Genomic DNA, 14,746 nt, shown 5'->3' with positions numbered 1-14,746 from the left:
TTATAATTATTTAAGTTATCTAAACTGTACAATAAATAAATTGCACATTTAACTACATTATACCGTATTTAGTTACTTTCCACCACTGATGTCATGAGTTGTAGTGCACCCACTCTATCCACAGTCAGTGGCACTAAGCACTCCTCATACAGCGCGGCGGCACACGTCACTTTAAATAGCCTGCTCCCGCCCCGCCCCGCCCCGCTTCAATTTTAACATACTGCCATAATTTGCCCTATATCCGACCGATTCAACTACCCGGCACAGCGGCAACAGGCCGAGGCCCACTGACATTACTCTCGACGGACGGAAAAGTGAAGAACCGAACATCAGTTTTTCCTCTTTGGGCCACCCACGAGGGAGAGTTTGGAGGAAAAAGTGCGACACAGTTTTTTTTCCCCCCCCCCTCCCGAGAATGTGGCAAACCTGCGGTTAGAAGAGAAGAGAGGAGAAGAAGACTGCAGTTCATTGAACGACCAAAAAAAAAAAAAAGTTGGAGTGTTTGATGGCGAGAACTACATGAAACCCCCCTTCAGCCGCAACAGGAACAGAAGCAGAGGAGCAGCAGTACATTTCTGAGACCACATTACCTGCCTGCACACGGTGAAGTGACGAGAGGTAAGTTTCCTGCACCGTTACACGATGGACGATGCTGTCGTGTCGGTTTTAAAAAAAAAAAAGGAGCATAAAGAAAAGCTTCGCTGCGGGCTGCTGCTTCAAAGCCTCAAATCATAGACTTCTCCTCAGGCGCGCACCTTCGGCTGCTATTTTTAGACAGAAATAGGAGAGTCGTCCTCCCGGGAGGATTTATGTGAAGTTTTAATCGGGGGGGATACTCGTCAAAGTTTTGCTGACACGCTCGCACCGAAGCCCTCTCGGGTTCCGCCGTCGGAAGACTTTCGCGCTTCAAAGTTTTAGATTAGCTAAAGTTTAGATTAGCTAAAGTTTAGATTAGCTAGCTAACAGGCCTGTGCTTTTCCTCATGTCGGGGATGTTTGCTCAGGAGCACCGCGATAAGAGAAGGTCATTAAAACACTGAAACCCGACCGACAGAGCCCAGCCGCCGCCTGAGAGTACAAAAGTTGTTTCCAGACGACAAACGGACATTTATAATCTCCTCTGAGGGAAATTATTGATGCGTAAAGAAAGTTTTTTTTAACGTAAGCCGGCGATGTCGCCGAGCAAAGTCGCCTCTGCCTTCGCTCATTTAATGGATGATGTAAAAAGAAATAAAAACTAGAAGAGTACGTGGCCCTACACAGCCTGAGTTCTCTAGTTTGGTGTTGGGAAACTTGTTGAAAGCTTCATCTCACTGAGTGAGTCAAACTGCCTGTTCCGCTATGTCCGGGAGACTCCCCGCTTGCGCCATGCATTCAGCCACTCCCTGCGAGAGTTTACGCAAACAGCGTAGACAGCGGCGACAGACACACGCTGCAAAACTTCACACTACAGATGAGATTTTACCACAGCCTCCAGCTTCACGTGAGCCTCAGCTGTGTTGTGGGAAGTAGCCAAAAGTGAAGATAAAGTGTTGAAAAAGTACTTTGGTGAAAGTGAAAGGCACCGATACAAGTCTTAATTTAACCGATGCACTTAAATGTACTTAAATGGGCACTATGTAGTTTTTCCGAAAGGAATTACAATATTAATGAGGTAATAATACAAACTCAAATATTTGTTTTTCAGTAACTAAATAAACAAGATGTTCTCAGAGGAAAATAAGGTCCCCAGAACACTGTTTGAGTCAAGAAAGGTGGCAGGGTCCGCCAAAGGTAAACAAAGTAAAACAGGATGAAATCGTGTTGTCTTTTAAGATCAGTTTGTTTATTCAGTCATGAAAACAAAGAGAGTTTGTTTATTTAGTGTGCTCAGTCATAAAACAGAAAATTTCTTCCCCAAAACTACATAGTGTCCCTTTAAAGCCTTAGAGTTGAAACTTTACCACAGCCTCCAGCTTCACATGAGACTCAGCTGTGTTGTATGAAGTAGCCTAAAATCCTACTTGAGTAAAAGTAAAGATAATGTGATAAAATAATACGTTGGTTTGGTAAGTGAAAGTCACCTATACAGCTAGTACTTGGGTGAAAGTCTTAAAGGGGAATGTAGTTTTGACAAAGAAATTAAAACTGCAACTGTTATTTTCTGTTTACTCAGTTTATTCAATTAGGAAAATGAAGAGAGTTTGTATATTAAGTAGGTTTAGGCATAAAAAATGAAGATCTTCTCTCTTCTGAACTACATTGTTAATCTTGAAAGTATCTGATATAAAATGTAAGTATCAAAAGTAATCTCCTGGCAATAAATGTACCTAAGTATCAAAAGTACAAGTAAATGTAAATTATGTATACATTTACATGCATGCATATACTCTATACTAGGGGTCGACTGATCATAAACTTGGTTGATTATCAGATAAGATATTCAGGTGAACTACTCAGGTGAAGTATAAGTGCTTTGAAATTGTACTTAAGTGCAGTACTTGAGTAAATGTGCTTAGTTACATTCCATCACTGAGACTGTCACGTTGACTGTCTGACGTTTTAGATATCAGAGACAAGTCTTTCATTTGTGTCTTGTAATCAGTTTAAGCAGTTTTATTTACTTGCTCGACCTCACAAATTTGGCTCCAAGGAGGTTATAGTCTGTACAACATCTGACAGCCTCCGTCCTTCAAGGTTTTAATTGAGATAAAATACCGTCTATGACATCTATGAAAATTGTTGTGTAATGTCTTCTGTGGGTCTGGTGAGAGCTTTTTATAGTCTTAAAAAATAACCCTAATGATTGTTGTCAGAGTAATCTTAACCTTGGTTTGAGACTTAAAATAACATTTACATGCCACTGTATTTTATTAAATTATATTAGATTATTTTATATTATATGAAATTATATTATATTAAATTATATTATTACACTGTATTATATTGCACAGTGTGTCATATTTAATCGTGTTTTAGGGCTTCCTTATCAATAAATCACATGTACATACCACCGTGTTATATTGCGCCTTGTATTGTTTTATTGCACTTATCATTAACAACTAAAGCAGCCTACTGAGCATATCTTGAACACGTTGTATCACATGCCACTGCAAGTATTATAAGCTGACCGATCACATGATTGTGTAATGTTTAGATGCCACTGTATTTAAGGTTACAGAGTAGAAAGGGTTAGATGCCATGTAACCCCTGATTTCTACTTCTTGATTCACCCAGTTGGCATTTTTCAGTTGAATTTATTTGATGACGCTGATTAAACATTCACATTTAGACCATATTTTACCGGAATTTACAACACTGGCTTTCAACTGATACATTTTGATGTTGTTTCTTAGTCCGGCTCCAAAATGATGATATTTGCACATTATAGATGATAAAGTGTTTTAAAGCAGTAAGAAATATAAAAGTGAGGGTGGGTCTCGAATCGCCAACCTTCTGATTAAGATAACTGCCCTGCCTGTTCAGCCAAGAGGGCCACTACACATTTATTGGAGAAATACATTTAATAATCAGTGTCTCCTCTCTTTTAACCTACAAATCAACAAATTAAACAACTTTGTGTTTTGTGCACGTTCATGTTATAACTGCGTTTTAGTTAAATGTTGTTTATTGATAAGGAAGCGTGAGAAACGCGATTAAAACAAAACACGGCGCAATATAGTGAAGTCTCATATAATATAATACAGTCGCATAATATAATATAATACAGTGGCATGTAAACATTTTTTATTAATAATAAAGCACAATAAACACGTGATTTTCCACTATGGGTCCCAGCACTGGAGATGGGTCTGAGTCTGGAGCTCTGTGCCCAGACTCTTAAGTTTTTTGTAAACAAACTGACAAAATGAAAAAGTTATATTTACCTTCAGTGTTACTTTAAAAAAAAAAACACATTTTTTGTGTATCCTGGATTGCTAAGGAAAAAATGTAATGCATTTCCGTCCTCATATAATATTTTCATAGGCTACTGTTTACATCCATTATTACTGCCTTGCTTTCTTCTTCTTTTAAGCTTTTTGCTGGTTCATTTTTGCATTTCTTGGCGCATTGCCACCAGCTTTAAACCAGTCAAATAGCGTTAAATTATAAGCAATGTTTTTTTTGTCAGTCCATGCTTGAGCACAAGCACAACAAAAGTTGGTAGCCGCTCTCTAAAAGCTTTGCTCCATGGTCATACTAGTGGTCAAAAATTACATATAGTACCTTTTAACAGGAAGCCTGTCTTCAAAAGTGGGGCTGTACAGTGTATTGAGTGCTGCAGGATTGAGTCCTAAAACCCAGAAATCAGTTAGCATTTTTGAACTTCTGGTCCCCTTGCCCTCAAGTTGATGTTTTGTTTTGTTTTTTCAACTTGTTTTCGTTAAGATGCCCTACATAAGGTCTGTGGTTAACACAAGCTTAGGAGATTTTTACATTTTGTTCTACAACATAAAATACACCAGTAAATATTCCACTTTTAAATTTAAAAAGCATTAATGTGTTGTAAAAAAAGAGGCTAAATGAGACTACAGAGGTTGTCAGGGACGTTAAATGCCATTGCACCAAACACGGAGACTCATCTACTCAGGGGGACTTAACAAAAATTATTTGTGAACAGTTAGACACAAAGATACACTGTAGAGTGTCAGACAGCAGTGAGGATAGTACAGCGTGACATCGGGGTGAAGCTGAAGTCAATCTTCTTGTTACCTCTCCAAAAACAACACTCCCGTCCCGGATCACTAAACCAGTGGTGCCAGAGTGGCACAGTGCACTTCGGTCTATCCAAAAACTGTCCTGAAGCTGGAAATGTACAAGCACTTCAGCAGAGTGGGGACTGATGATACTGGACTGAATGATATGTTAATACCAGATAAAATAAGAACAGATGGAGGATAATACAACAAACCAATACAAACATATTCAGGAATAGATTCACATACACTGTGGACATGTATCTGTCATTTGTACATAAAAAATCCAAAATGTGATTTATTTAAAAACTTTCAAAGGTCTCATCTAAGCCACTGGTCTTATTGTTTGTTACACTTTGTGCCAGATGATTAGTCAGCATAGCTTGGCTAACAAAGTTAAATGCAAGTTTATTTTAGCTTGCAGCAGTTGCACCTGCTAAGCTGCTGGTGCCTGACCTGTTCTTCTGCCAACTATTGATCTCCTCCCTTTGGTGAGTAAACCATTGAGGAAATCATACACCATTAATAATGTTACCTGTGGCACATTGACATCTAGAGATACAGGGAGATAAGATACAGGCAAGTATAGAAATTAATGAATTATAGAAGTGTATATAAAACTAAATAAGAAAAGAATACAAACTAGAAGCTAAATCTACTACATATAAACTGTATAATCTTTACTCCTGGTTGCTTTTAATGTCACGTGTTTTGGTAATGCTACAGCAGAAAAAACTGTACTTTGCATTTAAAAAGTGTTGTGTACCCCTGAGAGCTTGTGCAGCCCTAAGGTTGGTTTCCAGTTCCCCCTGTTAGACAGAAAAACCCTCTGTGCGTTCACCCAAATCCCATAATTCCCCTCGGGACTGAATAAAAAACGTGCACTCATTAACACGTTTTAACAAAATCCACGGAAAACCTATTTTCTGTTCTCTGTTTGAAGCGTTTAAAAGTTTTGATCATGACATCGACACATTGTGAGAAAGTTAGACATTTGTATTTCAATGAGAAAAAATAAGAGTTTATAGATTTCTGACATGCCCGGCAACAAACGGGAGGCAGCAGGTTCACTAAAATCCACACACTTACTAACTTTAAAAAAAACAAGGTAGTTGATATTTTACTCCTGTTGTTACAAGGTGAGGCAGTTTGTCTGTAAAGCTGTGAGCTAAAGTGAAACTCCTCTGCTAACAAAGGCAGCCTGCCCCAGTTACTCTGCATCACAGTAAGCTCATACTGGGTTAAAGTCCACACACACCACAGTCCTTGTTAAAGGATCTGTAAGGAAATGTGTGACAACTTGAATTTCCCTCTTCAATGATTTGCCTCAGGTGGATGCTCGGACAAAACGTTGACACAAACAAGGTGCAGCAGTAAAATGAGGTGACATGATGATCAAAATCTGCTGATATGACATCGTAAAAAGTCCACTGGTGACCAAGTGTGATCACAGCAACATTGATGTCATCCCAGGTCGTTTGACTGCATCCTGTTGTAGTTTCTGCACTCGAATAACAAAGAATGTCTTCAGTGTCAAGGTATCCAATTTTGCTCCTTTCTTCTCGCCGGTGCTAAATTTCAGAGCTTAACGTTAAACACCACAAACCAAGCCAGACATGTTGTTTTTGTTATGAGCTCGACATGAGGACAATCAAATATCAGCCTACTATCACCTTAACAAGATTAAAGAGTCAACAGCAACGCTAACAGATCTGTGAGCATGTGCTGATGCTGAAATAATAAAGTTGGCTAACTAGCACTAAATCCACTGAGTACAGCTGAGGCTGATGGGAATGTGATAAAGTTTGCAGGTATTATGTCATAAAGCAAAGTATTAATGATAGTGGATATCAGATGAAAGGGCAGGTCATCAAAAAAGTGATTTATAAGTAATCCTTTTGGGATAACAACTGTAATAGTTGTACTAGGCAGTTGAGGTGATCTAATAGACCGATTCCAAAACCTTTGATCAGTATGATCATTTACATGCCAAAACATGTAATTACAGGGCCCAAGTTTAAAAAATACCCAAATTCCCCTTTAGGTGAGCAGGATTCTTCATCTAGAGACCATGAATATCTGTACAAAATGTCATGTTAATCCTTCAACTAGTTACTGAGATACCAGAGTCTGGACCAAAATAGTGGACCGACCAACATTATAATCCACAGAACCATTATCAGCTCGCTCTGTGAAAAATATGTTAACAATTCAACAATCCAATGTTTTGCATTTTACAGGTGCAAAAATGACCTACATCCTACATCTGGCAGTGATGATACAAAATGATGATGATCTGAAATCTCAGTTTTATGCAGACTATTCAGTAAACCATAGTGTCCATTATATGAGCAGTAGAGAATGAGTGAATTAGGGAGTGATTTCGAGCACAGCCCTTTAGTCTGAGTAAATATGTTATCCTATTGCAGAAAAGGATGTTTTTCAAGGCTTGGAAATAATGCCAAAATGAAGTCGAGGTTAGAGCTCTAAATGAATTCCCGTTGGTCTTCTGATTGTATTGTGTGCCACACAAAAAAATCCTCCCTCCATCATTCCCCTTGATCTGGACAGGAAGCGCCCAGAAACGATGCTTGTTGCAGATGCCCTGTGAGATTAATCACTTCCAATCAATACTCATTTCTCTCAACCCACTCTGTTTCCTCCATTTCCTGTCAGGATATTGTCACAGCTGAGTGAGCTGCTAAATTTATCTAATGGAAAATCTGAGTGGAGACCACCAAGATGACAAATTCTTCCTTTTAATGCCTCTTAATTTCCTTATGCATTATACAAAAACCTCACACATTCTTTTCTCTCTCTACTTCTCCTTCTTTAGGATGTTGTCTCGGCTGAGTGAGATGATATGGGCGGACTGGATTTGGTTTCCTGAAGGCCACGGCTGGGATGACCTGAAGGACCACGATGGCAAAGTTTTCCCTAAACCAAAAGACCTCTGGGCTACCATACCCATTGCTCTCTGCTTCATGGTCATTAGACAAATATTTGAGAGGTGAGTCATCTCCAGCGGTGACTCTTTTATGTCTTGTCAAAGTGACATTTGCCTGTTAACCTGCCTCTCTGCCTATCTGATTTGCATGTTTCCTTCTGACAAATATGAGATGATGAAACTGTGTTTTCATCTTTCCAGGACTGTAGCGACTCCATTCGCCTCCCTGCTGGGAGTGAGTGACAAGAAGCGTGTTTATGCTCCTCCAAATCCCGTCCTGGAGGCCTATTTCTGCAGCACATCAAAGCATCCTACACAGGTAATCATCCTGCATACTTCAGGAAACTAGTGCTGCCTCATACATACTGTGTCCTTTGGCAATAACTTGAGTCTAATCATAGAAGGCAGAGATGTTGGTGTTTGTGGTGCAAAAGGATAAAAAAGCAAGAAATACCACAAGTGAACTACCATCATTTTATGACTCCAATCATTAAAGACGGTTCTGACTCTTCTTTCCTTATCCTGCTTTTGTTGACAGAGCTCCATAGAGAGTTTAAGTAAACAGACGGGCTGTTCAGTGCGACAGGTCCAGAGGTGGTTCAGGCAGCGGAGAAACCAGGACCGGCCCAGCAAGCTCAAAAAATTTCAGGAAGCATGGTATCTGCACATCTTTAGCCAATCATCCAATTTAACTCACTTTCTATCTTTAATTGAATATATTTATACCTGGCATTAACGTGCATCGGATCTCACTTCACTGGGATAAATGGACACAATGTTTCTTACACAAAGAAGGAAATAATTTCATGTATAACGTATGCTGGATTTACAAGAAGGCCCAAATAATTAAGATTTTGTCACTTTTGTTTGGATCACGCAAGACACATGTTAACGCCAGGTGTAAGCAGCCTAATCCTCTGCTCTGAATCATAAACTTCATGTAAAAGACGTCTCTTACTTGCTTCGAAATGTCATTTTCTCATGGCGTGTTTGGATTGGAAACGGAACCACTAACAGTAATGTAACAAGGAAATGGAGTTTAATAGTGTTTTACTTTGTAATTTAGTGTAATTTTTGCTCAAACTGGCTTTTGCAGAAGTCATGATGTGCAGATCCTTTAAAGCAGCATTTCCCCAGCTGGGGGTCGGGACACCTGCAAGGGTTCACTGATTAACTGCATAGAAAAAACAAAAAAATCAATTTCTGCAATGCAAAATCATCCATATTTTCTCTACTTTGCTCTAATCTTTGCATTTTTCTGGTGAATTACAAAACAATTGAACCTTTTGCAAAGCAATTCAATCATCTGAAAGCAGAAGACTAGAAACCTGCTGCACGTCTTTGTGCATCTGGTGTGAAAGCAGTAAATGTTTTGGTGGAGCATTGAATGTGTTGTTGTAAAGCTGTTGGTAGAAGCTGCTACTGCAGAACATCATAAATGATTTAAATCAATTAAGTGTTCCCTGGTGCACTGATGGTTATTTCACCATCACTGTGTTGGCTTCCAACCCTGAAACACCCACCAAGCATTCCTCAAATTCTGTTGCAAAACAACCCGCATGATAGGAAGATACATACTGTACACACAAGCAGAAAAATGCTGCAAACATAAAAACACATTGAAGGCAATCCAGGTGTTTCTCATTATCAGTTAATCTGTTTATCCTTTCCTTGTATATAAAGTCTAAAAAGTAAGCTGATTTTAGAAGGGGATTTTCAGCGCCAACATGAGCACAGCACACCTTGAACCCAAAATCTTTGTACAGATGGGAGGTTGTGCTGGCTGTCTGAAATAATGTTTAAGATGAATGGGATTTCTGAGCTCGCTGTGTATTCTCTTACAGTTGGAGATTTACCTTTTACCTTCTTGCTTTCTTTGCTGGCCTGGCAGTCCTTGTTGATGTGAGTACTGTATCAGAATCTGGTTAGCACTCATAGCATTTGTTACAGTAAGCAGAAAAATCACTGATTTGTCATTTTACTGATTATAACCATGAAATAGTCTTAACTGGAAACGTATTTACTGATCTACTGACTTGTTTCTTCTACAGAATAAAAAAGGACATTCTGTTTGCTACACGTTAGGAATGCTTTACAAAAGTACAAAAATTGAATTTTAACGTAGTAGACTCGCTGTTGGATAACATACAAACATTGTTTTCCACACTTAAACGGTCTTTTTCTCACCTCAGAAACCATGGTTCCATGATATGAAGCTGATGTGGGATGACTTCCCAAAAATGGTATGTCTCTCCTCCAATTGAGTTTAGATTTAAATTTCTTCTATTATCAAAAGATTAAACATAATAAAAGGAACTTTTAACTGTTTATGAAACATCTCAATTTAATACTGATTCTACTATATGACCTACATAAGCAAACAAGACCATTATCAAGAAGATTGGCCATTTCTTTGTGGGTTTTCTTAATGGATTGGGTTAGATTACAAAAAAATATTGGTTAAGTGTTCGAGGATGAGTTCAGGAGTCTCACAGTCTGAGGAAAGAAGATGCTCTGTAGTCTGGTGGTACGGCAGCAGATACTTCTGTATTGCCAGACAGGAGCAGAACAACTGGCTTATAACGCAACATTTTATGACCTTGACCTTGCTACCGAGGTATATCTTGCTGTTGCCATTATTATGAAGATATAACATTACTTGGGACTGTTGATAACTTTAGATTTAGCTCAACAAAATTTTTCTTTTCCCCTTTGTCAAATGACTTAACTCACTGAAAGGTAAAATTATTGTCAGCATGTTATTCCAACAGCTTTTTTTCTCTTTTCTTCCAGCCTCTGTTGCCTTCACAGTACTGGTACTACATGATCGAATTAGGCTTCTATATGTCGCTGCTTTTTAGCGTAGCATCGGATGTCAAACGTAAGGTAAGTGATACAGAGCTGCCTCCTAAACTTCGTTAGCTCGGTATGGTGAAACCCCTCTGAAATCCTCCATCAGGGGAGATCGCCGGCTGAGTGCACAGAATAATGAGAATGATCTGTTGTGTAGGGAGTGTATTTTGAGGTTTAGGCATTGATTTCTCCATTAAGATGTCCTGACTTTATGCACTGTATTGAGTGGAGCTGTCAGCATTCAGAATGCCATTAAAGCTAATGTTAAATTCAACTCATCTCTTCAACGTTGTCAGTTTGGTAAAGTCAAAGTGAGTGAAACTGAATTGTCCAGTCGGGGATGTTGCACTGGAGGTGCCCTTTGAGTTAATGTGTGACCGGAGCTCTGTGGGGGAATCACTGTTTGGAGACAGATCGACCATGTTGTCTTCTGGTCTGAACATTGTTGTGCAAGGTTGCACATATTCAAGCGTATCAGCAAATTGCATGGCCTTGGCAGCAGCTCATGGATGCAAGGAACTAAATCTTTTGAACCAAAACAACAGGACTTCACCCAGAGGTCCTCTGTGTTGAAATCAGCCTCTAATGTGAGGAATTATTTCGTGGCTTCTTGCAAAGTTCCTTTATTTGCCATTGTTTATGGATTCAGTTCCCTTTTTATAGCGGTAAAGCTGTATAATGTGCTATGTGCTGAGCGTTAATCATTTGTAAAACCAACTTCAGTTTGACACACACTGTTGATGAGTGACCAATCTTTACAGCCTGATCAATAAGTGACCAAACAATGTTGGATTCTGTTTTAATGCCGTCTTTTTCTTTCTCTTGTTATTCTCCACAGGATTTCAAAGAGCAGATAATTCACCACATAGCCACCATTACCCTGATCGGTTTCTCCTGGCTGGTCAACTACATCCGGGGAGGGACTTTGATCATGTTGGTGCATGATGCCGCTGACTATCTAATGGAGGTAATAAACATGAGAAAGTGTTAGAAAAAAGGCTATTTCATTGATTTTACACATATAAGTAATATTGTCAGCTGTACACAAAAATTAATATCTTGATGATGATGATGATGATGATGTTCAGGTTAGAGCACTGTACACCTCACACAGTTCCCTGTCTGCCCTCTAGAGGAGAAAACATGAAAAGGTCACACTCTGAAATCTCTCTCTCTTTTTGTTCCAGTCTGCCAAAATGTTCAACTACGCAGGCTGGAGGAAAACCTGCAACTTCATCTTCACCCTGTTTGCTGCAGTTTTCATCGTCACCCGCCTCGTAATCCTCCCCTTCTGGTAAAAGAAAAAGGATGATGTCATATGATATTACTGAAACTGTAATGAGTCACTGATGTCGATGAGCGCAACGTTCACATATCTTTGGCTTGCTTTGCACATATTTGGTGCAATGTTTCATTACAGTTGTTCAGCTCAAAATGTTCAGTTTAAAAACCCTGAATAGAAAGATTTAATGATAGCTGTTTTAAGAAGTTAACTCAACTTAAAATTTTGAGACTTTTCATGGGATTTGTTGGCAATAAGAAACATAAGAAATAACACCAGCGTCATCCTTTTTAGAACTGCAGTTTCTGCTTCTGCTACTGTAGATAACATTCATGTTATGCTGCCATTCAACTGCAACATGCCTCCACGCCGAAAAGCCTGCAAAATGTAAAATATTACAAGCGGGGGTGTTCATACCATCATGTCCCTGGTTGCAGCTGTGTTGTTCAAAAGAAACAAATTAATTAATTCAGAAAACAAACAAGAATGACATTTTAAGTGGTAAGCAGCAATGAAATGTCATGATGTGTCAGAGTTATGCTTGAATTTAGTATCCTGTTGAATATATTAGCACACAGGTAGTTGATGGAGAAATTTTGCAGAAATGTCAGGTTTTTTTTAGCTGAATTTGCTGAAAACTTGAGCAACAATGTAATGAAGATGTAACAACAGACACATTGTGTACAGTCCTGGCCCCTCTCAATGGGCTTTTGATGGCGACTGTAGGTGGCTCTGACTGGACTCTCTGTTCTGCCTTTGTCCTCTCGTCCAGGATCATACATACGACGTTGGTGTACCCTCTGACACTGTACGCCCCCTTCTTCGGCTTCTACTTCTTCAATGGGCTAATGTTGGTGCTGCAGGTTCTGCACATCTTCTGGGCTGTGCTCATCTTGCGCATGGTCATCAAATTCCTGCCAGGCAACGTATGAACCGCTACTTTCAATTTCCCTCCCATCCACCACACAAAACATTCACCTCAAGCTGACAACTGTTCACATTTTCTCAATTTGTGTTATTTTCTTCTTTTTTTCTGACAGCAAATCGTCGAGGACGAGCGGAGCGACAAAGAGGAGACCGAGTCGGAAGACGAAGGCGCTGATCGCGAGCTGAGGGAAAAATCTAAAAACGGCCACATGCAGAATGGCCACACGGTCCTCAACAACAACCACAGTAAGAGGGACTGATTGGACTGTGAGAGGTGGAGACGAGGCTGATGACGGGCCCTCACATGCGGCTCTCACCTGAAAGCCAAAGAACAGGAGCGCGGGATCTTGAAAGTGGCAACACACACACACACACACACACACACACACACACACACACACACACACACACACACACACACACACACACACACACTGGTAGCTCGACGTGGTTAATTTCACTTCTCTATGGAGGAAGACTGTGATGGAGAACCACAATGATCTCGTTACACCTTCTCCTCTTTTCTCTCACCAAGATTTTGTGCTGTTGACCAAGTTGCCTCATGCCGAAACCTGCCTGCTTGTCGCTTTGTGTTTTATTAGAAGTGTTTTAGAGAGACTCTGTGGTTAGGACAGGTGTTTTTTTCCTGCACAGTCTGTTAAAACTCTTCTGAATATCACTGCCCTTAAACTTGACTGATTTTTTGCTCAAAATAACCACATTGTGAGGAGGACTAAGGCGATGTCTCTCTATGGACCATACCTGATTTACGTCTATTTACTGTAATAAGTAAATAATGTAAGTATTAATTAATACTGAATTTGTGCAAGTTACTTGCTGCAGCTGCCACTTTGTCTGTTTGGTTCATGCCAGTGGTTTTGCTAAAATATATTTGTTTGAATAGTGTTCAAAATGAAATAATAAGTTGAGGTAAATAATATTTTTTAACAGTCTGAAAGAGCGTGAGAAGATGCTACATCTGCTACATTTGTTGAAATGTGCCTTTTGTGGAAGTTTGTCTGAAATGCTTTGCCTTTATGGGAAGAAAACGGCACAGAGATAATTTTAAATGTTTGTTTTGTTTATGCCTAAAATATTTTTAGTTGTATGATTTTATTTTGCTTTATGTTTCATTTGTTTTCAGTCCAGTCAACGGTTTAAATTTGGGAGCAATTTGTTCGAGTATAGCCCAAACCAATCAGTAACTGTTTGTGAATTCTTTCCGGGCTGGACGGGTCAATAGCATTTCCATTCAGTGTTTTTGTTTTTTTGCCATCAATCCAAAGATGCACTTTATGGTTTCTACTATGGATAAGCATTGACTAAATATTTAGTAAACAAGTTTAGTATTAGTGTTTGATTCAAATTCAAACCTGATTTCTTTTTAGTTTAGAGATTTAAATTTAGTTTCATATTTATTCTGATTATTACCCAAGATCTTCCTCTTTGTCAGTGTTTTGGTTCATTTTGTAAAAAGAAAAGAAACGTTTAATGAAATCTTAAGTAAAAATGAAACACCAAAGTATGGTTTACATTTTGTACTACCATGTCATTTGCAAGTGCCTTTATCATTTCAAGCGTAATTGTAAAAAAAAATATATAATTTTTGTCCCTTTTGTCTTTATTTCTGTTGTCTTTGTGCCCCAACACATCCGACAGTCAGCGCACTGTAACGCTTTGGGCCTCTAACTTTCCTCGGCTCAGGACGACCAATCACCTGCAGCTCCCTCTAAAGAGCTTCGCTTCTAAGCAAAGTGTTTTTACTCTGCATAATATGTTGCTGAGATGTAAAATCGTGATGACGATAAAGAAAAGTGTGGATAACTATTCTGTGTCCTTTGCAGTTTCTTAATGGTTTAGTGTCAGGTTTGTATCAAGTTATTAGGACAATGAACTGATAATAAAAGGCTTTCTAAGGTTTTCCCACAAGCTTAAAAATATTAGTTGAAGAATTAATAAGTCCCTCAACAGAAAAACAAATTGCAACTATTTTGATTGTACTTTTTCTTGTGCAATAATAAACTGAAAATGTTTTTTTTTGTTTTTTTTAACTTCCAATTTA

The 14,746-nt window shown here is 39.0% G+C and overlaps 1 protein-coding gene across 1 annotated transcript; it reads left to right on the top strand.

Moving 5' to 3' along the window:
- The first annotated feature begins 237 nt into the window (after positions 1-237).
- On the top strand, positions 238-14,511 carry LOC141010421 (ceramide synthase 2-like). The gene is made up of 11 exons (XM_073483378.1): positions 238-618; positions 7,512-7,685; positions 7,824-7,941; positions 8,161-8,279; positions 9,467-9,524; positions 9,815-9,865; positions 10,416-10,508; positions 11,314-11,442; positions 11,663-11,769; positions 12,530-12,683; positions 12,798-14,511. The coding sequence occupies exons 2-11, from the start codon at positions 7,513-7,515 to the stop codon at positions 12,942-12,944; spliced, it is 1,149 nt and encodes a 382-aa protein (XP_073339479.1). The 5' UTR covers positions 238-618; position 7,512; the 3' UTR covers positions 12,945-14,511.
- The last annotated feature ends 235 nt before the right edge of the window (positions 14,512-14,746 follow it).

The sequence above is a fragment of the Pagrus major genome, chromosome 16 (assembly GCF_040436345.1).
Source record: "Pagrus major chromosome 16, Pma_NU_1.0".
Classification (NCBI taxonomy): Eukaryota; Metazoa; Chordata; class Actinopteri; order Spariformes; family Sparidae; genus Pagrus; species Pagrus major.
The sequence above is the reverse complement of the archived record's forward strand: the minus strand, read 5'-3'. Positions and strand labels throughout refer to the sequence as shown.